Source organism: Syngnathoides biaculeatus, chromosome 2 (genome assembly GCF_019802595.1).
Source record: "Syngnathoides biaculeatus isolate LvHL_M chromosome 2, ASM1980259v1, whole genome shotgun sequence".
NCBI classification, from domain to species: domain Eukaryota; kingdom Metazoa; phylum Chordata; class Actinopteri; order Syngnathiformes; family Syngnathidae; genus Syngnathoides; species Syngnathoides biaculeatus.
Window position 1 is genome coordinate 29,886,050 of NC_084641.1, and position 26,703 is coordinate 29,912,752.

The 26,703-nt window shown below is 46.2% G+C and overlaps 1 protein-coding gene across 4 annotated transcripts; it reads left to right on the forward strand.

Annotated features, from left to right (window-relative positions):
* The first annotated feature begins 4,211 nt into the window (after nucleotides 1–4,211).
* Nucleotides 4,212–26,011, forward strand: LOC133514587 (protein-serine O-palmitoleoyltransferase porcupine-like). Of its 4 annotated transcripts, none has more exons than XM_061846422.1 (16): nucleotides 8,378–8,492; nucleotides 8,621–11,883; nucleotides 14,014–14,151; nucleotides 14,267–14,459; nucleotides 16,551–16,594; nucleotides 16,695–16,876; nucleotides 16,944–17,074; nucleotides 17,148–17,168; nucleotides 17,265–17,279; nucleotides 18,964–19,089; nucleotides 19,161–19,261; nucleotides 20,252–20,328; nucleotides 20,409–20,472; nucleotides 20,660–20,745; nucleotides 22,703–22,813; nucleotides 24,523–26,011. In XM_061846422.1, the coding sequence occupies exons 3-16, from the start codon at nucleotides 14,016–14,018 to the stop codon at nucleotides 24,622–24,624; spliced, it is 1,389 nt and encodes a 462-aa protein (XP_061702406.1). In that variant the 5' UTR covers nucleotides 8,378–8,492; nucleotides 8,621–11,883; nucleotides 14,014–14,015; the 3' UTR covers nucleotides 24,625–26,011. The 4 variants fall into 4 exon arrangements, with proteins under 4 accessions (XP_061702392.1, XP_061702406.1, XP_061702398.1 ...); XM_061846414.1 differs by having other exon boundaries at nucleotides 8,380–8,542; XM_061846430.1 differs by lacking the exon at nucleotides 17,265–17,279 and having other exon boundaries at nucleotides 8,380–8,542.
* Nucleotides 26,012–26,703: the final 692 nt, after the last annotated feature.

Consider the following 26,703-nt stretch of genomic DNA (forward strand, 5'->3'; position numbering starts at 1 on the left):
TAGCATGTGAATGATTTCATTTTTATCCGGTTTATTCGTCCCAATCTGCGTCACTGAAGAAATTCTGTGTTTATCGCTCGCAACGTGCATGAGGAAGTACTGGAACATCAAATCCCACCTCACATAGTGGGCTTGTTGCAGGGGGGGAAGAGGGATGGGCGACATCAGGGAGGGGCCAGATGGACGAGTCACCTTGAGGGAGAAAGGGGGGGGGGCGTCGTGGGGAAAAGGGGAGGAGTCACACAGTCACTGCATCTTATAGCTCATGTACGCAAATTATTGCTCTGAACAGTTTGGGTCACATCAACGAGCAAAATAACATCCATCCATCCCATTTTTTTTTTTTTGCCGCTTATCCTCACAAGGGTTGCGGGGAAGGCCGGAGCCTATCCCAGGCTCCCATCGGGCAGGAGGCAGGGGACACCCGGAACTGGTCGCCAGCCAATGGCAGGGGACATACAGACAAGCAGTCGCTCTCCTAATCACACCTTGGGGCTGTTTAAAGTGTCCGATTAACGTTGCATGTTGTTGGGATGCGGGAGGGAACCGGAGTGCCCACCCGGAGAAAAGCCACGCAGGCACGGGGAGGGTTGGGATTGAACCCGCGTCCTCAGACCAACAGGCCAACGCTTTCCAGCTGCTCCACCGTGCTGTCTCTTGCTTTTTTTTAATTCCAATTTAATTATGCCGTGAATGTATATTTGTATTTAGTATAACATCACAGAGCGCTATATTTACTCATTAAAATGAAAATGAAAAACTGATGAATGCGGGTCACATTTATTTCAATAGGGAAAGATGATTTCGTGAGTGTTTTTGCGTTATGAGCGTGACCATGGAACAAATTTAACTTGTACCTGAAGGCACCACTGAACAAGACTGCAAACTCCACACAGGCGGGTCCAGGGATCGAACCCGGAACCTCAGACCCCGCCGTGCCGCCCGCAAGGTAACATATTCTTCGTGCTGTTTGGAGGGGGGAAAAAGAAGCACAATCAAACTTAAAATAGAACCGGATGTTGCTTTTTCTTAGTTTATAAAACCCAAAATATTCATACTAATATTCAAAAAAGCTACAGCTTGGCTAGACTCAAGTTTTTAAGTTCTTTAGAGAGAAACGTTTGGAAAAACAAAATTCAAGAACATGTGGTGTGACACCAATGCTGGCTAATATTATTATTATTAATAATAATAATATTGGTCTTCAAAAAATAATAAATAAAGGTCTGTTCATGGACATATTGCCGTACTATACATTACTGTAGTAGTTAAAAACCCTTGCGCTTGAGCAGCTGGACAATGAGCAGCAGCGCCACCTACTGGGCAAACTCGGACACGGTACGCGGCCAAACTGGGCAAGAGAACTACAGTACTGTAGTTTATTTTATTTTTTTTTTTTTTAAAAAATAACTTTATTTCAGAAACAGAGGTAACATCAACGTACACAAGCAATTGACCCCTCCGTACAGGGCACTTAACCACGCCTCCTGAAGTGACGTCACGCCACGTGCACTGACGTAAGACAAACAATTTGTAAAAATGGCAAATACAATACAATACATTCCTAACTGAGAGAGACGCCATGCTTCGGATTTCATTCAATCGTTCACACGTAGCAATGTTACGCTAGCGGAGAACGTCTCATTCATTTATACGAGACGTGTATTAAAAATCAAATTTAGGGCATATCTTCGTGCAAACACAGTCTGGTTAAGCTTCGGTCGGGAGCCAGCAAGAAACCGACACGTTTGTGCAGTCCGATCATCGCTAAATATCGCTCAACAAAGAATAAGTGTGTCAATCGTTCACACGTAGCGGTGTTATGCTAGGGGAGAACGTCTCATTCATTTATACGAGACGTGTATTAAAAATAAAATTTAGGGCATATCTTCGTGCAAACACAGTCTGGTTAAGCTTCGGTCGGGAGCCAGCAAGAAATCGACACGTTTGTGGAGTCCGATCATCGCTAAATATCGCTCAACAAAGAATAAGTGTGTCAATCGTTCACACGTAGCGGTGTTATGCTAGGGGAGAACGTCTCATTCATTTATACGAGACGTGTATTAAAAATAAAATTTAGGGCAAATCTTCGTGCAAACACAGTCTGGTTAACTTTCGGCCGCGACCCGGCAAGAAATCGATACGTTTGTGCAGTCCGATCATCGCTAAATATCGCTCAACAAAGAATAAGTGTGTCAATCGTTCACACGTAGCGGTGTTATGCTAGGGGAGAACGTCTCATTCATTTATACGAGACGTGTATTAAAAATCAAATTTAGGGCATATCTTCGTGCAAACACAGTCTGGTTAAGCTTCGGTCGGGAGCCAGCAAGAAATCGATACGTTTGTGGAGTCCGATCATCGCTAAATATCGCTCAACAAAGAATAAGTGTGTCAATCGTTCACACGCAGCGGTGTTACGCTAGCGAAGAACTTTGAATTCATTTATACGAGACGTGTATTGAAAATCAAATATAGGGCATACCTTGGTGCAAACATGTGCGTTCCGGTTGATATTAGATGGATTTAGTTGATGATGCGGTCTTCCACAAAGTTTGATCCATCGAAGGCATTTTTCGGACCGGGTCTTCGGTTTTGGAAAGGGTACGAATTCGCCTTTCAGGATACCCGTCGTCACTATTACAAAATTCCGTGACTACACCTCTTAACCATATTTTTTGTTAAAGAACCCAAATACGCGATAAAACGCTAACAAAACCTATACTGGACCATGCAATGTTGTCTGAGAAAATGGCGGGAGCAAAAACGGGCTTTGGTCTATGCAGATCTCTGGCCTCTGATTGGTCAGTGACGCGGATTGCGCAATATCCACGGAGGGGTCAATTACAATTTACACCAGGGCGCGCTTATATAACTATACATATTTATCGGTTTTTTTTTATTTTGAGCGGATTTAATAGCAAGGATGGTTGCTTGTGAACAAATTTACATTTATGAATCCAATATAAACATGCAACATTAATTGGACACTCTAAATTGCCCCACGGTGCGATTGGCTGGCAACCAGTTCAGGGTGTACCCCACACGCCTGCTCCCCAATGACAGCTCGGATTGGCTCCGGCACTACTGCGACCCCTTGTGAGGATAAGCAGCTGAGAAGTTGGATGCATAAGAAATTAAATAAGTGTGCATGACTTTATTTGATTGTTCAACTGATTTATTCAACATATTTTGACAAACGCATTTAATCTTTTATTTTCTCTTGACCTCAGCTACAAATAGCCGGGCCCAGCTGTTGTTTTAATAATTACCAAACGTTAAATGTTTGTTATGGAATTTTTTTGGGAATGTACAATGAATTTAAAATATAACAGACGTGATCAACGTACTCTATGACCCGGTGAGAACAGTACCATAGCCCGTGCAGCTGTCCGCGTATTGAACACCACCATTTTATGTTTATCCCTTGATTCGTCTCGAGAGAGGTCCAATTCCATCTTTTTAACATTTTCTTGTTAACTGAAGTTAAATAATCCAGTCGCTCACCGGCTAGTCCTGTCTCACCGTGACCTGTTTTTAAAATACTGATTACAATTTAATTTTAACAACAGTCTACTGGCAGGTAGGTCATAGAGACTCTTTTAAGATAAAAGACAAAAAAGTTTCCTTTTCATCAGCAAACTCTACCTTTAACTTTTAAGTGTGATACTTTTGGATTTAATTTCATATAAATGTTTGTTGTTGAACATTTTGTTTTTTTTAATTGATTTAATTTGGCGGCACGGTGGTTGAGCTTGTAAGGCGTTGGACACACAGTTCTGAGGACCTGGGTTCGATCCCGGCCCCGCCTGTGTGGAGTTTGCATGTTCTCCTGTGCCGTTGACAGCTGGGATAGGCTCAGGCACTCCCCGCGACCCTTGTGAGGATAAGCGGCAAGGAAACTGGATGGATGGATGGATTTATTTTTCGCATTTCCCAATAGTCAAGCGTGGTGTGAACGTTCAACACGTGTACTATGTTGCAGTGGCTAAGAAAGAGCCGTCCTTCCATTTTCTGAGCCACTTATCCTCACGAGGGTCACCCTGAACTGATTGCCAGCCAATCACAGGAAAAAAGCAATACAATTTTAGCAATAAAAACCTCTGCCTCGTCGACTCTGGCGTACTTTGCGATTGTATTCTAATGGAGGTGCTCCTCGATATTAACATTTTGAGGAGCTTTGCATTGGATTTTAAGTGTACTTAATGTTATGGCCGGTGAGGCAGCCCCAAAAAAAAAAAAAAATGCTAACTTCCACCCGAAGGAAGTTAGGCAATTTCGTGCGTTGTGTTTTAAAGACAAAGCCGATTGGTTATTATATTTAGCCATCCCAACACACATCACAACTCTGTCATTGTCTTCACCAAAAGAAAGTGCTTTAACGCACGCTATTGTTCGTCTCGCGGAGGGCTAATATTAGCCGATGCTAACTTCCGGTGGATACGCGCGCCGCTCGGCTACGGAAGCCGGCAAGCCGTTTGGACACGCACGCGCTTCCTCATCCGTAGCCAAAGCTAAAGTAGAAAGACAAGTAAAATGCATTCGTGCTGCGTGCTGGGTTGCACAAATCGGCGTCCGAGCGGAGGCAGACTGAAGTTCTACAGACTGCCAACTGCGTACCGACCGTTCCAGGCCAACCGGCGGTGTCTGTGGATGAAAGTGCTCCAGAAAGTGAACGGCGGCGCGGGGGAGTTCCGAGAGAACGCTCGCATTTGTGGCGCTCATTTCGTATCAGGTAAAACGTGGCGCAGCGCGCGTTTCTTTTGTGAAATGAAAAAAAAAAACAAAGTCAACACCTTGGAAGATACAAATACGATGAATGTGTTCACAGGAGAGCCGTCCATGGATAAGGACAATCCCGACTTTGTGCCTTCTGTGTTTAGAAACGCGAAGAACAGCCCCCGCCCCACGGACCCAAGCAGAAGGCAAGAGAAGCGACGGTTATTCATATTTATTTTTATTATTCTTTTGAATACAGGTTCACTGAATGTTAACCGTGGCGACGTTATTCGTCGTAATCTCTATTTCAGATCATGCTAAGCTTACAAACACAAGCTAGCTGTTGTTAGTGCATAACAGATACGTTATTAGGTGCATTCTCGTAAAAAAAAAAAAAATGATAGTGTTTCTAACAAAATACACATTATGCTCTATGAACGATTGAGCAACGTTGCTTAAAAATATTTGGACAACACAAACGGGAATAACTCCAGTTTTTCCACAAGTTGGAATGGGAATGTTGTTCAGTGACGTCATTCAATCGCCTGAAAGTACATTTTTGATATCATATTAGATGCTAGCGGCAGAGTGACCTGTTGCTTAGCAAGTCTGCGTCACAGTTTGAGGTTGGGCTTAATCGAACGCCGATTTGTCCATACCTGTGAATGTGAATGTTGGTTTGGCTCTAGTGCATAAGAAAAGTTTGCACACCCCTGTTTGAGTGCAACGTTTTTGTGATGTTTAAAAAAATTAAAAAAAAAAGTTGAGGCCAAGATAAATCATCTCAAAACTTTGTTTGCCACACTTGTATAAGTACATTTCCTCAATCTGGGTACTTGTTTGCACTCATAAGGTGACCTTTGACCTGTTTATCTTATTTGGCGGGTGGGGGAGGGACTCTAGGGAGTAGAAGTAAAAATAGCTCAGATAACGTGGTTGCACAAGTGTGCACACCCTCTTGACACTGAGGTTTGGGCTGTGTTCACAATGGACCTTTCCGGCTAGCGATCTTAAGCTCCGCCCCCCTTGGCTACATTTGCCATGTCCCACGAGCTTCCAAAATGGCGACTGAACAGAACAGGTTTGAAGTGGATTCTGTATCGCGTATTCCAGATAATATTGCGGTATGTTTTTTGACAAATGCGTCAGATTTGTAAAAGAGAGTTCTACGGAGTGGTCTCAACTATTTCACGCGAGTATATGTACACGGAATTAATATTTTGGACGGAGCAGGACGCAATTTCAGAGTTACAGCGAAACGTTGGCGATCGATGGGAAAAAAAAAAAAGTTTGACGCCTCACAAAGTTCATATTGAAATCCAACAGGATGAAATTGTGGAATCGTACTGCGCATGTAAAGCAGGGTGAGTACTTTTTACTTGGAAAGATCCCGAGTAAAATCATTGTCATCTTTAGAAGTGAGTGGGTGTTTTCATTTGACTTGGCACGTAATGGAACTCGGCGCTCTGTCGTAAAAGTCCGACGTCATACAAATAGGGAAATCGACATTTCTCTTGCATGACGTGGCGCACCTAACCCGACTCTTCGGCATAAAACATGACACGCTTCGTTCAGCAGGTCAGTGAAACGCTAACAAAGCAAACGTCGTTCTCCTGCACTGATAATAATTCAATCCGACTCAGAGAAGCTTACCTTCCAGCATACATCCTTGTGTTTGTTGATATTGTCCACATTTCGTTGTACGTGCGCTCTTCCGCGAGCCTGAATCCATCGTAGACACTTCGTCAACTGTGTTTTAGGCTTTGGAAAATGAATCAAGCGGGCGGGCCCCTTGTAACCTAGCAGGTTCTCTCTCTTTCATCAGAATTGCACGTTCCCCGAGCGCCTTTTCTTCGTAACATTAACTTTTCCAAGCGCACGCTACTGGCAACCAGCATTGCTTGTGGGACAATACGGCGAGAGGGGCGTGTCAAGCCGGGGGTTAAGACGATGCGGCTATCTGATTGGCTGTTACTGAAAGCGTGATTGACAGGTCGGAAAGGTCCATTAATTGGGTCAGACATTGAATTGGATTCGGCGCACAGCTGCCGCCGTTTAAAGTTCCTTTTTGACTAACCCCGAATAAAGATGCCACTTCCCAACTCTTTTGTTGTTGTAGCGAAAGCCCGAGTTTTTTTCTGTGCGCTAACAACTGACGGCAATTTGGAACTATTCATAATTCTTTCCACCTCGTCCAAGGCCCCGGGGGTCCAGATAAAGAAAGAGAGCCCAGTTCGCGAGGCTGGCAACAGCATGTTTCACCACGTTAGGTGCGGTGTCCGTTTGGTGATAAGCACTGAGTTGTGCTTGGGGAAATATGTATATCTTCTGGAATTATGGCTGCAAATTCACCCTTGGTTTCATCAGACAATAACAGATTCGCACACGGGTTTGGAAAGTTTATCAGTTTGTTTTTCCTTTGTGTTTTCTTTTCTTTGCCACATTTGAAGATGGGAGGTTGTTGTCATTTGTCACACCTAAGCAGCCACTACTCGCCAGAAATTCCTGCACCTCGTTCAGTGTGACTGTCAGCAACTTCCTGACCACTTTTCTTCTCGTTTTTTTTTTTTTCATCAATTGTGGAGGGACCGCCGGTTCTTGGTCATTTCACTGTCGACTGTCTTCACGGTGTTCCCCGATTTACACGTATTTGTTGTCTTTGAAATTCTTTTCTCCCCTTTTCCAGACCTCTAATATTTGAACAATTTGATCTCGCGACTCCTTTGTTTTCACGTGACGTCACCCATCTTGCTGCCTTGGTGGCCATTTTGTTTCCCTGAACATGTTATTGATACATTGAGTAGAAGAACTTTTAATAAAATGCCTATTTACGGTGTCATGGGTTGCTCAAACAGATCTGGGGTGAACAAAGATGGGAGTTTTTACAAAAAGCTTGAAATTATCAGTCATCAAGGGGACGAGGCGCAAATTCTCAGTCATGAAAAATATGTACAACATTCACTTCAATGTCCATACGAAAAAATAAATATGAGCGGAGAGCGCGTCATCCATGCGCAAAGTTGCGGAAAGACATCCAAGTGGTCGCCATATTTGCTGCATCTTCTGTCCGTGATGTCACACCGCGACATGCGCCATTGAAAACACGCTGCGCCACCTACTGTGGGACACGGCAGCTTTTTTCAAGGAAGAGAACATCTCACAATCGAGAACATGACCAAGGCAATCTTACCCTATCGTCTTTGAGCCATGTTTAGATGATACGCGGATCACTTCTAATTAGACGGTGTATCTGAGCCAGCCCAGCCAAAGCCGTGCCTCAGCCGCCACGGACGAGGCTCCGCCAAAGCCGTGCTCGGCGACAACGGGTACATCGACACGTTTCGCACCCGTGACTTCGCTGCGCGGATCTTTTGTTACATTCTGAGAGGATTACGTCCCCCATCAAACTATTATTTTTTTAGTAGCTCTATGCACATCTATCTGTCATTTGGAACCCACAAAGCTCCCGTGCAATCCATTTTTCACGACGAACCGGGTCTTTTTGAAAAGGGTGAAGAGAGTGTTCGAACAATATCCGGCAATACGACGAGCCGGCATTTTGGCTAACGCGAAGGGTCAAAGAGCTACCTTCCAGCAAGCGTCCATCAATTGTGCTATTATCATGGACAAAATATATGCTTTGTTACTATATTTGGGCAGGATCTTCAAAGGACGTCCAAAACGCCAGCGGCACCACCGAAATGCCGACGAGGAGTCCGAGGGAACGCCGAGCGAAGACGTCGCGCTTGCGTTCGAGCAGCCCTCGATCCAAAGTGCTGAAAGTGAACCTCCGCAAGATACGCTGACCGCAGATTGCGCGACGGTCGGATCTCCAAATGACGTGGTTGCAGCAATTTGAGAATCCTTTGGCTTCAATACTTTGTTTGTGTGTGTCTCGCAGGAAGAGCAAACACTGACAGAACAAACGAAGAGTGACACGGAAACGGAAGAAACGCCCTCCAGTCCTTTAGACAGAGCTGCGTCCTCCTTGGCGAGCCTGGACAAAATCAGTCCCGTGGTGCTCCTTAAGCACGTCGTTGCCCCATCGGGCGATTTCTTGTGCGAGCTGTGCAATGAAAACTTCTCCACGGTGGGACATCTCGTCCAACATAAACACCGGCACGAAAATCAAACGTCTCCGAGCCATCAAGTCGAGGGTAAGATCCCGGTACGGGTTTCCGCGGAACGAGAAGAGCCTTCCCTCCCGTGCAACATATGCGATCGAACGTTCACCGACCGCCACAGTTTGAAGCGCCACAAGCTGCTCCACGTGAAGGACGGCAGGAAGTGCCAGACGTGCGGCGTCCTGTTCTGTCGGCTGCACCGGCGCACGCTGTTGGTGGCTCAGCCGGCGGCGGAGACCGCCTGCGGCGATCCGGACGAGTCCGAGGAGGATGCGCTTGAACCGGGCGAGGTCGCCGAGCACGTTGAAGACTTTGAAACTTCTTGGCAATTTATCCCCCTGCTAAATTACTCAATTATTAAAATCAGCGAAGCCCGACACACGGAACCAGAAACGGTTCCTGAAACGCCGCTGCCGCCTCTCTTTCTTCCCGGTCGCCCAGAAGCCGAGCCCTCCCGACGCGCGGATCCCGAACCACAAAAAGTCGTCCACTCCGAATCCCTCCCGGAATCTTGTCCGTACCCGCACCAAAAGCTTCCCCCGGCGCTGCGGATGTTTTCTCCCCAGAGCCTCACGTCGGTCTTTTTCCAGGTTGAAAGAAACTACGACTATATTTTTAGCAAAGGTGCGGACGTCCCAAGTGAGAGCAGAGTCGGGAAGGAGACTGCGGGGACGGCGGCCCGTCCCCGCGCGGATGGGCCCAAACCTGAGCCGCAAGCGAGGGAACCGACTGCTTTTGACATGCAGATTGTGCTATGAACCTTTCCAAAAACTCAAATGTCACCGTTGCTGCGACTTGTTGAGTTACTCCCACTTGGAGTGGAAATGGTTCCGCACGCGGTACTTGGGGAAACAATTCTGCCTGCTGCTGCCGCCGTTTGATCATTTAAGGCATTATTAACCAGTTCTAATGAACCTTTATGAATAAAATTAGTTTTGCCCTCTTCTTTAAATGCCTTCAATTATTTAGTGCACAATGGCGGGTTTGGTTCTCTTGAAATGTACTCCAAATCTGTCGTCATGGCAATTACATTTTAGTTTTAGGGCACCGACTAGCAATCATCGTTAATTGATTCACACTAAAATGATTGTTTCGTGTCCCTCCCTTTATTCCGAGACAGGACATCTTTTCAAATCGACAGCGGAGAAAATGCTCAAATATAATTTGGGCAGAATGTTGAGCGCTTTTCCAACGTAAACGCAGATGTTTGTCTTATTTTGATAACCGTGATTCGGGGCCGACAGAGCGTACCGTTTGGTACGTACGTACGTACGTACGTCGCAGCTGTGTAAAGGGCACAAATGACCACATTCAAACACGAGATATTTACAAAGAAGGACGGAACACAGAGTTTAACGCTAGCGCTGATGCTAACAGGGCCGGTTAAAATAAAACGAGATATTTACAAAGATGGTACGCAGAGAGTTTAACGCAGGGGTCACCAACGCGGTGCCCGTGGGCGAATGGGAGTCCGCGAGGACCGTATAAGGCGCCCGCGAGGTATGTTGTAAAAATACCGTAGGCTACAAATTGTTACTTTCATTTGTGCTTTAAATCCTGAATCTGACTTGCTTACGTGAATGAAATTTTTAAAATACTTGTAATGTCATTTACTACAATAAATTAGAACGAAAATATTTTATGTCTGAAATTTGCCGCAAACAGGTCACGTAGCCCTTCATACGATCGGTGCTCACGAAGTAGCCCTCAGCCTCCGAAAGTTTGCTGAGCCCTGGTTTAACGCTAGCGCCGCCGTTAATGCTAACACCGTGCTAACGTTTACGCCAGGGGGACGCTAACAGGGCTGGTTTAAAAAAAAAAACATACCGATAATCACTGAGAGAAGGCAGTAACATGCTAGTGCAGTGCTAACAGGGCCGGACTGGTAAAAGTCACTTCCTCTGCGCATATATTCCGTAGGTCTCACGCTTACTTTTTCAGCTCGAGTGCCTCCTTGTGGCTGTTAGAAAAAAAATGCACAAATTAGCCGCATCACCGCAGGGTTGAAAGCGTGTGGAAAAATGTTGCGGCTTATCGACCGTAAATTACAGTAAACCGTCAGTTTGCTTTCTTGTAGCGTCGAAATCTGAGACGCTGAAATTCTGAGGATTTGGACAATTTTACTACTGCAATACTCACATTTGTTTCCCGCATCACCTCCAAACACAAACATTTGCAAGTTTAAAACACAACTGTTGCTAATGCGCCGTCCTTCCTCTTCGTCGTCTCTTAATGGTGCGCGAGAGTTTCCAACTGATCCTGGAAGTCAATGTGTATCGACGGTGCTGCGATGCCGCCTCAATTCAGCGGTGAGGCGCGCGTATGCCATGTTATGTATGTCATGTTAGCCGTGGTCACTGAACACCAGCGTGTACAGCTGCGTCTTCGTGGGATGAAGAAAAATAAGAAGGAAGTATTTGATGACAGTATATGTGTGGAATTTTCCGGATTACTCCTCCATCTTCATCACGCTTATCCATAAATCAGAATCATCTTTTTTGGGCAAGTATGTAAAAACACACAAGTGGTCGGTTTCCGGTAGTCGGAATTCATGTTTCGGTCACCCGTGACCCGAGTGAGGATAAGCGCTATGAATGGGTGATTATTGCTTTGTGGTTGTAATTTCAAGATCGCTACACTGCATGATAAATTACAATATACCCCTCTTTGTTATGGAAACTAAAAGTTATAAATGCATGTCAAGCACTCTTATTTTGTGTTTTTTCCCCCAACTGCCGAATCCACATCAGCGTTTCCTGACTCCTCCGCACGCTGGACCGCATCTGATTGGTCCAAGTTGGAGTCGGGATTGGCTAAGGACGCCGCCACTCGCTTCCCCGATTGGCCGGCACTCGCAGGCGAGCTCGCCTATTGGCTGCGTGGGACGGGTTGGTGCTGATGTTGCGAGCCGTCGAGTTCTCAGCATCATCTGGAGCGAGCGAGCGAGCGAGCGGAGGACGGGAAAACGCGCGGAAGTGACTGACGGCGGAACGGGAGGAAAGGGGGGAAGAAGCCCGCAGCTGCCGCAACACAAAAGGGGGTAAGATCCTTGGCGAGCGGCGCGGCGACCTTTTAGCACCCCCACCGCTGGCGTGTGACGGGGGGGGGGTCGACGATTCCAAGCGAGTCTTCTTCTTCGCGAGATCGAGCAGCTGTATGCACCCTCCACCACCCCCCACCCCCACCGCCGCGGCGGGATGCATTGCAGGGCCACAGCGTGCCCCCCCCCCCCCCGCTGCACGGCACGGTCATACGTTCATGTAACCCACTTCATTTTTATTTTATGCATCATAACGCTGCGGTCGCTGCGCCCATTTTTTCCGAATGCAGATGCATAATTTGATGTGATTATTATTGATGTATGTATGTATGTGCGCGTTTTGTCCCCGACAACATGTTGTGGACTACTTGCATGACATGGACGAAAACATTCACAGGTAATAACAGATTTTAACTAATTGTGAAATTATATTTTATTATGAAAAGGCGGCACGGTGGAGCAGCTGATAAACCGCAGTTCTGAGTTCCCGGGTTCGGTCCCGGACCCGCCTGTGTGGAGTTTGCATGTTCTCCCCGTGCCTGCGTGGGTTTCCTCCGGGTGGGCACTCCGGTTTCCTCCCACATCCCAAAAACACGCAACGTTGATTGGACACTCGAAATTGCCCCAAGGTGTGATTGTGAGTGCGACTGTTTGTGCTCTTTGTGCCCTGCGACTGGCTGGCGACCAGTTCAGGGTGTACCCCACGTGCTTCCCGTTGACAGCCAGGATAGGCTCCGGCACTCCCACGACTCTGATGAGGATGAGCGGCAAAGAAATTGGATGGATAAATTGCCCCTAGGTGTGATTGTGAGTGCGGCTGTGCCCTGCGATTGGCTGGCGACCAGTTTTCAGGGTGTACCCCGCCCTCCTCCCCGTTGACAGCTGGGATAGGCTGCAGCACTCCCCGCGACCCTCGTGAGGATAAGCGGTAAATGAAAATGGATGGATGGATGAATATGGAGGTGTTCAATAAATTGTGAGAGTTCCATTTTTTAATTTTAAAAAGTCATTTTCCCCCCTCTGAGACAGAGCGCATATCATGACAGCCAAAAGAAAAGAAAAAAAATTGATCATCTAATCTCACAGAATATTTTACAATTTTTATATATAAATAATTTTAAATATTTTTTCAATTTTTATTATATTTTTATCTATTTAATATTAAGATTTTTAAAACAATAATTGAACACTAAATTTGGCTGGCGACCAGTTCAGGGTCTACCCCACGTCCTGCCCGTTGACAGCCGGGATAGGCTCCGGCACTCCCCGTGACCCTCGTGAGGATAAGCGCCAAAAGAAAATTGATGTATGGATGGATTTTTATGAAACAACGGGAAATTGATGAATCCATATCACCATAAAAGGCCGTTGAGACTTTCCAGTTTCACCCCCTGAAGTTGATATTGTCCACAGAACAATCAGAACATAACGCAATCATAACAATAATTACAGGCAGACAGATTGTAGATGTAAAAAAAATTATGTAGCGTGCATTTTTCACGAATGCACGCTACATAATTTATTGAGCACATGGTGGCCCTTCATTTAGTACAGTATGGCGCTCGTGCAGGTTATTTTCTTCACTGTAAATGGATTATTGAGGAATAAATCCGGTTTTGGTCCGTTTTTGCTTCACTTCAATGGACATTATGCAGATCCTTCTGACGTGCACACCCCGGCCACCTGGCGGCGTGTGATACAGACAATATATAACATATCTGGAGCAGGTCAAAAGTAATGGTACACGTTCTTCTCAAAGAATAAATACTTTGTGCCTGTTAGTATAATGGTATGATTGGATCTAGATGTTTTGCTCCTCCGTTTGTGTTCAGATATGCCTTCGTTATCATACGGTAAAGGCGATCGAATTCAGTTTCCCATTCTGTCTGTATAATTCTCAAATATTTTCGTTTGATGGCAAAACTTCAACCGGGAATGGCAAGAAAATTTTTTGGGGGGAGAAATGTTCAGAATGTGAAGAATATTTTCACTTATCCGCCATCTTTGTCGTTGAAGTGTCTTGACCGAGTTCAGGGCCACCGTGCAGGGCTCAATATGAAAAACAAAAAAATGTACGCGGGTTTGAGCGCAAAACCTTTGACGATCTCCCTCCCGTCTTTCGATCGGCAGCAATGGGAGTTTTCAGCCGGCAGAAGTTCTTCGAGGAGCTCGGCCACGGCTGCCTGCTGCCGACGGCCCAGCAGGGGCTGGAGCAGGTCTGGCAGCTGCTGCTCATCTGCCTGCTGTGTCGCCTCCTCTGGATGTTCGGTACGTTTTGTTTTTTGAAGTGTGGGGGAGGGGGGGGGGCGGTTTTTGTTTCGTTTTTCTGTTGTTGCCCCGGACGGTCACAGCCCCCACCCCCCGATCCGGTTTTACGCGGCAGGCTTCCCCTCCATCCTGAAGCACCTGGCCACAGTGGCGGGAGGATTCTACGTGCTGTACTTGTTCTTTGAACTCCACATGATCTGGGTGGTCCTCCTCAGCCTCCTCTGCTACCTCTTCCTCTTTCTGTGTCGCCACTCGACCATGCGCGGCACTTTTCTCTCCATCACCGTCTTCATCTACTTGCTGCTGGGGTAAGAATTGCCGTCCTTTGACAGACCGTAGACCAGGGGTGTCAAACTCGGGGTTTTTTTTTTTTTGTCGCGGGCCACATCGTACTTGCGGTTTCCCTCAAAGGGCCGTTACGGCTGTGAGACGCTAAAAATCTTTAACCGCCTCATCGTGTTTACACATGAAATTTAAGAACTGGTTTTGGAACCAGAAATCAAGGGTAATGGTGTTTTTCCAACTATTGTTGTTTGGTAACCCTAAAATGCTTGTAATAGCTCGTTATCATTTTTGTAAAGATTTCTACAAAAAAAAAAAAATCACGGAAGTTTACACACAGGATTTTGCCTCCGCGGGCCGGAATGTGGTCCCCGGGCCTTGAGTTTGACACCTGTGGCGTAGACTTTTTTATTCACGCAAAGTTAGGGAAATATAAGACAGCTTTTAGTACTGAAACATCGAACAGTTGGACGTGCATTAAAAAGTTTGGAAAAGGTCCAATTAAGTTCACCTTTAAAGGTTTTAGTGCACGTCGTGCGCATTCTGAAATTTCACCTGAAAATTTTGGAAATGTGGGAGGAAACCGGAGGACTTCGGGGAAAAAACCCCACAAAAGTCCACACGGGAGAGGTCGGATTTGAACCCGGGTCCTCAGAACTGTGAGGCAGACGTGCTAACCAGTCACCCACCGCACTGGTGTAGGACTGAAATTTCCAAGGTCAAAAAATTGGTAGATGCCATGTTTTTTTTTCACATCTCTTATTTTTAGGTCTGTTTATTTGTTATTATTTTAAAATTATTGACCAATCTAAAGTGCTGAAAAGGGCTTTGCTCCGCTTGGCGATAAAATTGTATTGGTTTAACAGATGTGCTGTTTTTTGGGGGGACGGGCGGAGTGCTGCTTTTGGAGATACGCGAAAGGATCCGTCAGCTAAGAAATGCCGTATAGCCAGCGCACGCCTACTTAAAGGGCCACTGTCATGAAATGCATGATTTTTAGTACGTTAATAATGAAAAAAAAAAAAAAAAAAAACGGCACCCGACATGGACCCACGCGTTTTTGCACCACAAAACATGATTTTGACGCATACATCTTTTTGGAACTCCCGCCATGAACATCCTCTCGAGGGGTTTTGTTTTCGAGAAGAAAGCAGGAAGTGACGTACATGGCAGGACCGCCCTGGTTTGCTTGTATTAGTTTCACCTCCGGGAAGGTAGCTCATTGTTCCTTTGTGTTAGCCAAAATGCCGGCTCGCTGTCTCGTTTGATATTGCTCGAACACGCGGGAGGACGGATTTACTCTTCATAGTTTTCAAAAAGACCCAGTTCGTTGTGAAAAATGGATTGCACGGGTGCAAACGACGAGAGCTTCGTGGGTTCCAAAATGACAGGTTGGTGTGTATACAGCTACTAAAATAGTTTGGGGCGGACCACGTAATCCGTCTCTCATAACGTAACAAAAGATCCGCGTACGTATGACAGGCGTGCTAAATATGTCGATGTGCACGTCGGATGGCGGCGGCGGCTCCGAAGAACGCCGCCGACAATGTTGCACTCAGCCGTGTGCGACGGCGACGCCTTAAAGCGCCCCGGCTCGACGGTGTTGTTCATCGCGGTCGGCGGCGGCTGCGAGCAACGCTGTAAAGCGGCTCACCTCGGCGCCGAAAATGAGCCACCCCGGCTCCGCGACGGCTCATCAACGCCGTGGAAGTGGATCGGACAGGGAGGTGGTTTGGCCGTGATCGCATATCATTTGAATATGGCCCCGGTATATATGTCAGAAGGGGAGGGTCCACCGAGTGTTTTCATTGGCGAATGTCTGGGTGACGTCACGGACAGAGGATGCAGCCAATATGGCGACCGCTTGGATGACACTTCCGCAACTTTGCGCATGGATTTATTTTTTTCGTATAGACGTTGAAGTGAATAATGTCATATGTGTTTTTCACGACAATGTCTATTTTAGGATGTTTATAGGGATGACACTTGACCTTTAACAATGCCCATTTGTTTTGCGTACATGTGACTTGATGTGATAATAACGCTATGCTAAGCTTGGACTTGTGAGCGAAGCGCAGCCTGCTCAAACTCGGCCTTGTTGTGCTTGATCTGAGCAGAGAACTGCACATGATGGACACCACCAACTGGCACAAGATGAGAGGTGAGTCGCCCGTCTGTCCGCCGGTCTGCCCGTCTGCCCGTCCGCCCTCTTAGGCGTTGATTATTCAAGGCCGGTTCCAAGCGTGGGCGCGGTTGTCCAGGTTCGCAGATGGTGGTGGCCATGAAAGCCATCTCCCTGGCCTTCGATCTGGATCGGGGCGTCGTGACCGGCGTGCCGTCTCCCGTTGAGTTCATGGGGTACATTTACTCCGCGGGAACGGTCATCTTTGGTCCGTGGATCAGCTTCAGTAGCTACAAAGACGCTTTAGAAGGACGGAAGATGGTATGCGGGGTAACGACGTCGGCTCCGTCGAAATTTGCTGGAATTGCAAATTCCTTTCCATCCTCAGAGCCTTTCCTGGTTCTTCAAAGTATCTTTGAGCTGGGTCAAAAGCCAGATTTGCCTGGTCCTTTCCAACTGCGTGGCGCCCTACCTCTTCCCCTATTTCATTCCCGTCTACGGAGACAAGCTGCTGAGGAGGTGAGCGCGACACGGAGGCGGCCGATCTTTTTGCTTCGTGCAGCAGTTTTGAATGATCAACTTCTTTTGACAGCAAAAAGAGGAGAAAAATCAGGTAACAAGTCATCGATCAATGGAGACAAACTTGAACAGCGTTGTTTGCCGATTTTGTCTGATGTCTGGATGCTTCTCTTGTTCCGTTTCTGCTCAGAGGTTCGCTGGCGAAGTAAGTACGACTTGTTGAATTGTACACGATCCCTTACATATTGCAGCAAGTGTACTTGTTGCATTCCGTCCGTCCGTCCTTTTCAAGGTCATGGTGAAAACGAAGCTAAGCCAACAGAGTTTGGCTCAAAAGGTGGACTTCACCTTGGACTGGTTACCAATCAATCACGTGGAGTATTATTTATATTTCCCTGTCCGTATTAGTCACCATCAAAGTCGAGTATTCATTCTGCATCGTATTAATATTTTAACGCACTTTGCTATTGCGATCACAGCGGCGACCATTTTGAGGCCAAAAGCACAAACGAGCGTCAGTGCCGACTCAACTGTTGTCGGCTGTGACTGACAGTTACTCTCCTTTCTCTCGCTGCTTATCCTCACTCAAACATTTCATCAGTCGCGATACTCTTTGCTTGGTGTGCGGTGGGACTTACGCGGCTCGTATTTTGCACAGTTCACAGCCTTCTAGACCTCGTGCGCCTACGTCACCGAAATCACGTGACTGGCCGTATTGGCGGTCAAGCAAAGCATTTTTCAATGCTAAGCCGGTTGGAGACGACACGAAAATATGTCTTAAAGCACGACGCCCGGAGTTTTGTCTGATTGCAGAAGGTGATAATAAGTGAAGGTACGTGGAAAAATGAGAGACACTTGGCAATGAGGACCCATATTTAATGGCAAAGTTGATTTTTTTTCGCCGCTAAAGAATTGGACTGTTAACCCGCTTCCACTTGTCTTGGACAACTGGATCCAAACACGGATCTGGTGAGTAAGTCGTCGAGATTTACACGGAAGAGTTTGAAAGCGTATGAAAGTTTGGACGCATATAAATACTTTGTTGCTGGATCTGTTCTCCGTCAGGAATAAATCCCACATTGTGACGGTTTTATTTATTAACCTTTGCCGGAATCCGTTGATCTTTTCATCTTGTCCTCAATACAAATACCAATATTTAAATAAATGACCCCTGGTTTTACACAAACTCGCTTTCATTAACTATGATTGGGGAAAAAAAGAGGACGGGAGTCGGCTCCTACGTACACGGAAGCGTATTGTGGCCGCACGCGCACACACGCACACCTCTAAACCTCTCTGCGACAGATGTTTTATTATTATTTTTTTTAAAACGCATTGTTCTCAAACCAGTCAATTTACTTTGTAATTTGTGATGAAGAATAATTCCTACCTGAAATGAAGCGATCGCTACACAGGCGTGTGTATTTGGTTGGGCACCATCCACCACCTTTAATTGCCGAAATCCGTCGACCTTTTCGGCTGGATTTCCATAAAAGGAACTCTTTGAATATCTGTCTCGTCTGTTGTAACAACCAACAGCACAACGAGTCTCGGGTATTGTAAATATTCTCCCCCGGTTCAATGTCGAGCTGCTCTCTTTGACCGTGAAATCGGTGACGTCGCGTGCACGGGCTCTAAATTCATCCTTAATATATCGCTGGAACTATGAAAGGATTGCGATGTCCTTCAGTTTTTCACCCAGATAAGCCCTTATTACATTTGTAAATAATAACACATGAGCACTTTTACTTGATTCTGTGTGCTGCACACTTTGTGCAACGACTCTTTTCGGGAGACGTTTCAGTCCAAGGAAGTCGCCTCGATTGACGGGCGCGACTGACACTGACGCTCAAGAGTAAAACCACCTCCGATCTCCATTTTTCCACCAGGTGGTTGCTGGCTTATGAGAACACGCTGTCTTTCCACCTAAGCAACTATTTTGTCGCGTATTTGAGCGAGACCACAGCCACTCTGGCCGGGATGGGCTTCACCGAGGAGAAGGAAAACCTCAAATGGTTCGTAGATGAAAACTTCCTCATGGGCAGCTCGGCTAAGTACTCGCGTCAAATGACGAGCCGATTGTTAGGAATCTGACGGTGTCGAACCCGCTGAGCGTCGAGTTGCCTCGCTCGATGGTGGAGGTGGTCACGTCGTGGAATCTGCCCATGTCGCGCTTTCTGCACACATGTGAGTTGGAATGTTGATGCTCCGGTGCCTCGAGGTACGAGTTGACTTCATTCCGCGACTTGGAGAGAGTTGAACAATGCGTGCGTCGTAACGGACGAACGCTCCTTCTGGTGTGCGCCTTTTGGCCACCAGGCGTCACTTTGACAAACGGTAGCGTTTAACTCGGCTAGTGGAAGTGACTCAGCAATCCGGAGGATAAAGAATATGTCCATGCGTGTATTGTTGGATGCTATTCATCAGCCCGTCTATGGCGTTTCACATTATATTATTATACATTAAGCTAGCAGACTCAAAGGTTGTTTGATACTGTCCAACTGTCTTGTGTCAACCGTCGAGACCTTCAAGTTCTTGAGAATTACAGTCTCAGAGGACCCGAAGTGGGAGACGCACATCAAGTCCATCCTCAAAAGAGCCCAGCAAAGGATGTACTTCTTGCGGCTTCTGAGGAAAGACGGCCTGTCACAAGAGCCGCTGAGACAGTTCTACACAGCGCTCATCCAATCAGTACCGTGTATCTCCTTCACAGTCTGGTTTGGAGGCGCCTCAAAAATGGACAAACTCTGACTGCAACGGACAATCAAAACCGCTGAACGGATTGTCGGCACCACGCTACCCACTATCGAGGACTTGCACGCAACGCGAACTCGGTCCAGATCAGGCAGGATCCTTTTCGGAACCTTCACATCCTGGCCATCAGCTCTTCCGGCTCCTTCCGTCGGGAAAACGCCACAGATCAGTGCAAGTCAAAACTCGCAGGCATTCGAACAGTTTTTCCCCTCTGGCAATTAAGTCAATAAATTCTTGATCAGCGGACCTCCTATTTTCCTGCCTTGTGCCGTGTCAGGACACTCACTCTGCGCCCTGCTGGTCCAATCAGTATTGGTAGTCGTCGTCAGCCCAAAAAGCCAGGTCGCTCTTATCTTGAGGCACCGCTCTAGTCCTGATTTCAAGCAAGGCTAATAAAAATAAAACAACAAATTTATTTTATAGACGTGTTTCAGAGTGCTCTCAAATTTGGGACTTTCTGCGCCATCATGGTGACTTACGCAGCCAGCGCCCTCCTGCACGTGAGCACTAAAGAAGCGAAACCGTGCAATGCCGTCGGCCTCACCTGAGTTGCCAGTTGACTTTGTCTCGCGTCTGACAGGGTTTGAGCTTCCATCTGGGTGCCGTCCTCGTATCTCTCGGCTTCATCACCTACGTTGAGCACGGTGAGACTCGATCTAAGTTCTCTTTTTTTTTTTTCCACACTTGAATCTTTGGCACTTAGCATTGTGCTCATGGCTAACTGCGTCCGCCATGACGCTTTATTTCTATGCGCTGCGGCGCAATAATTGACCTTTCACGGCCGAGCGGAAGCTTTTTATGTTGATGCCTCGGTCCTGTTTTGTGCGTCAGTGCTGCGAAAGAGACTGGCGGCCATTTTAAGCGCCTGCATTCTGTCCAAGAAATGTCAGGCAAACTGCGCTCACCAGAACAAAAAGGTAATCTCTCTCTCTCTCTCTCTCTCTCTCTCTCTCTCTCTCTCTCTCTCTCTCTCTCTCTCTTCTCTCTCCGATGAACGTTTTGCAGTCTTGCATGTTTCTTTAGCCTCTGTTTACCCTTTCCTCCCATAACCTTTGAACCACCGGTTGCAGGTACACACCGGCGTGCCTCACCACCAACTACCTACGTTGTCGTCGGAGCTCACAGCATAGAGAAAATATATTTAATACATTTTACACCATGCCATATCTGTGATGTCATATTATGTACAAAGGTTTGTCAACTTTACACGATTCGTTGATGATTTCCTCAAAACCTTCCAGTGACTAATATTACAGAATAGTTCAGAGGTGCTTTGAGGTACAGGTTAAATTTGTTACAGGGTCGCACTCATGAAATCATCTTTCCCGATTGAAATAAATGGAACTCGCATTCTTCAGTTTGTCATTTTCATTTTTGTAATAATGTATAGTTTAATGAGGAAATATAGCGCTCTGTGATGTTGTACTAAAGACAAATATACAGTCGTGGCATAATTAAATGCAATTTAAAAAAGCAAGAAACAGCACGGTGGCGCAGCTGGAAAGCGTTGGCCTGTTGCTCTGAGGACCCGGGTTCAATCCCGGCCCTTCCTGTGTGGGGTTCGCATGTTCTCCCCGTGCCTGCGTGGCTTTTCTACGGTTTCGTCCCACATCCCAAAAATATGCCACATTAATTGGACGCTCTTCAATCGCCCCTCGGTGTGATTGTGTTTGTCTCGACGTGCCCTGCGATTGGCTGGCGACCGGTTCAGGGTGTGCCCCGCCTCCTGCCAGTCGACAGCTGGGATTGGCTCCAGCACTCCCCGTGACCCTCGTGAGGATACGCGGCTACAAAAAATGGATGCATGGATAAAAAGCATGAAACAAGTTTGACGCAGTGAGTCAGTTGGATGGTTATTGGGCTGCTCCTGCTTGTGTGCCCGTCTTGACCACTTGGGGGGAGTATAAGACAGACGGCTCATATTTCTCACGTCGTATCGCAAATCAAGGGTACTTGCGCTATCAATCTAATGTGTTATTATTATTCTTATGATTAACAATAACTCATCTCTCAGCGTGTCGGTACGGCACTAATCCAAATCATTGGCAACTGTGGTGCTGTGAATTCCTTTGAGACTCTTCCGGGCTACACAAATGAACTTGACCGATACAGTCGCATACGTTACGAATCTTGCTTTTCTCCTGGGCGAGATTATTCTTAGAAGCACTGGTGCCACTTTCGAGTTGCGCGGGTGTGTCAAAACGCGGCGGGGCCCGCCCGCCGGCCGCCCCCGCTGCGGGGGACAATGGACTACAATCAGGGCGCAGAACATGATGCGGGTTTTCCCTTTGCGAATCAGGATACTGAACATAATGCACATTCATATGCTTGAAAAAATAGCCCGATACACCATAGAAAAAATACACACGCAAAAATTGTGTAATAGCAAGGCTGCGTTGCAGCCACGGAACACTGAACTCGTGTTTCCAAGCAGAGAATAAAGAATATATTAATGAGGACTGTTATATGATCTTTCTACATGTGCTGCTGCACCGTTTGTGTCCAACCGATTCAAGTACTGCAAAATAAAAAGAAAATTAAGATGAGCACAAAGCAAATGGGCTGAAATAAGCTCGTTTGTTTGAAAGACACAAGGTGTTATTCTTTTCTTATTTTGACAGTTGTGTTTTAATTCCGGAGGAAAGCGCATCTGCAGCGGCCTCGATGGTCTATCGGGCCCTGTCGAGTGATTTCCTTTCCAGTTCGTGTGTCTGGCAGGATGCCCAGCAAAAAGCTGTAATGCGGGAAATCCTTGCAATCTAGAAAAAGCTTCCTGCATGGATTCACGGACGCAAAACATTGCATATATTACATGAATATAGATAATATGCTATGATAGATATGATGCCAACTGCTTCGCCTCGTCCTCTGCAGGCACCGTGGGTGTACATGATCAACGTAGCGTTCAGTGCTTTGGCCGTACTGCACCTGACGTACCTGGGTTCCGTGTTCAATTCCAGTGTGGACTACGTGGAGGAAGATGAGGTGAGCTCCGGGTGGTCACCCCCTACATCTTTGAAAAAAAATTCACAAATCGATATGAATGGTCAGACCACTTATTGGGTCTGTTATTATTTTACAAATTTACGCAGCGCCTTGAGATACAAGTTGAATCTGTTCCACGACCATGCTTGCAACTCAAATCCTTCGTATTTTAAATCAAACTGTGGGAAATATGTATGTAATATCTGTTTTTTTTGTAGTTATTGTGGAGTCCCTTGTTTATAAACAAAAGAAAATTTACATGTAAACATTTTGAAGAAAATTTGGAGGCCTACGGTGGCCTGGAAGTGCCAAACGACATAGCAAGTTTTGCGCTTCCGGGCCACCGTAGACCCCCCACCTCCCCCCATGCTTGAATAGGTTTTCTCCGGTCCCACATCGCCAAAACAATCATGTGAGCGTCATTAAAGATTCTTAAAGGTCTACCGGCATACCTATATAGATCGCAAAATGGATATTGTTATGAAAACGTGTCATTCATGCGCAAAGTTGCAGAAATCTCACTCGACATCCCAGTGGCGGCCTGCAACAGCATCAGCAGACGTCGCACTGGGACATTGGCCATGGAAAACGCGTAGCGGCACCTGCTATGGGAGAGGAACAACAAAGACTTTCCGATTTTTCCGACGCCCCTTCTGACACGGAAGCTCTTTTCCAAGAAGAAAACATCTCACAATCGAGTCAAGTGACGGGGGCAATGTTACCCTATCGTTTCGGGCCACATTTAGATGATATGCGGATCACTTCTATCTAACAATAGACTCCCTGACAGTATGTAGCGTACTCAGGAGGACCCATGCCGGGCGAAGTAAATGGCCGGTTTCGGTGGGGGGGGGGGGGGGGCGCGAAGTAAATGGCCGGTTTCGGGGGGGGGGGGGGGCATACCACCCGATCCATCTCAACGGCGGTGACGATGAACAACGCCGCCAGCGAGCAATAACAATGCCGCGGCCGCGCACATCGACACATTTAGCACCCCTGACTTAAGTACTTTATGAATTTATTATGACGCGGACCACTGAGAGGATTACGCCCGCCACCCCCCAACTATTTTATTTTTTTTTTTGAATGGCTCTATACACACCTATTTGTCATTTGGAACGCAGAAAGCTCTCGTCCTTTGCCCCCCGTGCGATCCATTTTTCACGACGAACTGGGTCATTTGGAAAAGTGTGAAGAGTGAATCCATCCTCCCGAGTGTTCGAATCCGGCAATACAACGAGACGGCCTTTTGGCTAACACGCAGGGGGGGAAAAGCTACTTTCCCGCCGCTAAAACTGGTATAAAAACACCAAGTCGCCAGTGTGGGCGTCTGGAAAAAAATGTCACTTCCTGCTTCTCCTCCCAAACGAATGCCTTGAGAGGATTTTCATGGCGGGAGATATGAAAATCCATATACGACAACATCGTGACGTGTGGTGGAAAAATGGATGGGTCCATTCCGGCTGCCGTTTTTGAATTATGAACATGCTAAAAATCACGTCATACGTGTCGGTAGACCTTGAAACTGTCCTTTTGGTGTGAATGGTTGTTTGTCTGCACACGATCTGAGAATGACTGTCAGCCAGTCACGATGACAAAGTAGCTGCCGTGAACAACTACGTCACGACGACTAAGTCGCTGGAAAACTCGGGTTTTCGATTCCTTTCTCTGAGCTTGCGTTTTCTGTCTCGCCCCACCGCCCCCCGTAGGACGACATGAGCCATCACACCATCCAGAAGTGGTCGGAGCTGAGTTGGACGAGCCACTGGCTGACGTTGGGATGCTGGACGCTCTACCGGCTCCTTCTTTAGAGCCCAGGGAGCAATGACGAGGCTTCGACGAGAGAGAAGCAGTCGATCGCCAGGTCGGTGCCACTCGGCTTCCGCTTCATCCGTCATCCGGACCCGCCGGGGACTCCTTTTGATACCCTTCCTCCTTTTCTGTGGACGGCATCCCCCCCGCCCCTTTTTCGCCCCCCCACCTCTCCGAGCTCTCGGGTTGTGACGGCAGTAAATGATGTCTCCCCGCGGGTCACAATCGATTGCGATCAGCGTGGCGGAGATCCCGGCTTGTCCTTTCTCGGGATCGCCAGACGTGCTTTTCCCTTCATCTCAAGCTTTTCGTAATCATATTTTCCTTGATACGACGATGATAATGATGATGATCAACAGATATTGGTTCCCAAGAACAGTGACCAAATTTGGAATTTTTTTTTTTTTTTTTAGCAATATCAATAATATCATCACCAAGAATCCCTTTCAAGGGAGTGCACATCCTGATGAAAAGAGCACAGATAACATCCAAATATTTCTTTTATATGTAAATTATTTTCAATTTGCCCTTGATGATGTTTTCAATTTAATTATCGCTAATGATCCAAAAAAAAAATCACTTTTTGTCATACTAGTTCAAACGATCATTTTGAATTGCACCCTAGTGCTGAATTATCATTTTGTTATGCTAGAAAAAATATATAAATAATAATAATTATTATTATTATTCGTCGCTTCCGGTCTTACAACCAAAAACAAAAATTTTCGGAATGGGATTTTTTTAACAATTAAAAAATTGATCCGTAAAACATAGTATTTTATTTAAAACTTATACACGTAATTATAACATAATGACATAACGTAACAACATAACAATAATCAATATTGTTATTAAGTAATTATTTATAATTATAGTATATTTATATATGGTTATATTATTTATATTTTTTATAAATATATCTATTTATATTCTGGTGATTAGTAATTAATTAATAATTGAATTATGTCAATCCAATATGAATAATTAATCTTTGTATTGTTGCTGCTTCTGGTGTGTGCATCTTGTCGTCATCATTTCTCAATCAGGGTATTGCACATGTTCGCGTTGGCAATAATATGTAAAGCCCAAGTTACATTTTGCTATTAATAATTGGAACAATATTTTGTAGTGCTGGTCTCCTTGTGTATTGATCCTCAACCGCAGATCACGATGACTTTATACGAAGCGATCAGATGAAAAAAAAACGTTGGGTTGCCGTTATGTATCATACCCCGAGAAGTTGTGATGTCAGAGGATGGAATTCGGAGCGCAAGCAAAGCGTTACGTGTTCCTCCTCCGGCAGACGTTTTCGATGCAAATATTTTTCCTGTAAAATGTGAATGGACTGATCCATCTGTGAAAATCATTTGATAAAAAAATGTTTTACATGAACGCTGTTTCACTGTCCAGCGCTGATTATTGGAGTTAAGTACAACTGTCACAATTTCTTGAGGCCCAATTGCAGTAATTCACGGCCCACAGAGTGCACCGAGTACATTTGTAAAGGAAATACCATTTGGTACATACATAAGCCACAAGTGCCCACATTGAAGCCCACACTGAAACTTGAGATATTTACAAAGAATGACAGTACGCAGAGAGTTTAGCGCTAGCGCCGCCATGCTAACGCTGACGCTAGCTAGTTAAAAAAAAAAAACATACCGGTAAAAATCGCAGACGCGGCAGTAACACGCTAGCGCACCGCTAACAGGGACAGACCGGTAAAAGTCACTCCCTCGGCACATATATTCCGCCTTTTCCGCGCGAGTGCCCCCTTGCGGCTGTTGGGGGAAAAAAATGCACAAATTAGCCGCATCACCGCAAAAACCGCAGGGTTGAAAACGTGTGAAAAAAGTCACGTCTTATAGGCCGGAAAATTACGGTATTCTATCCGTCCGTCGTTCAATCAATCCAACCAGATACAAATGTATTGAGTAATGGTTTATTGTGACGGCATTTTTTTTTATGATTGTTTAGTAGGGCTCGGTGTTGTTTATTAATGGTGATGATGGTTTAATGACTAAATGAAACCAAACTATTAGGCGACTGAAGTACTCACTTGGCGACCACTTCAAGGT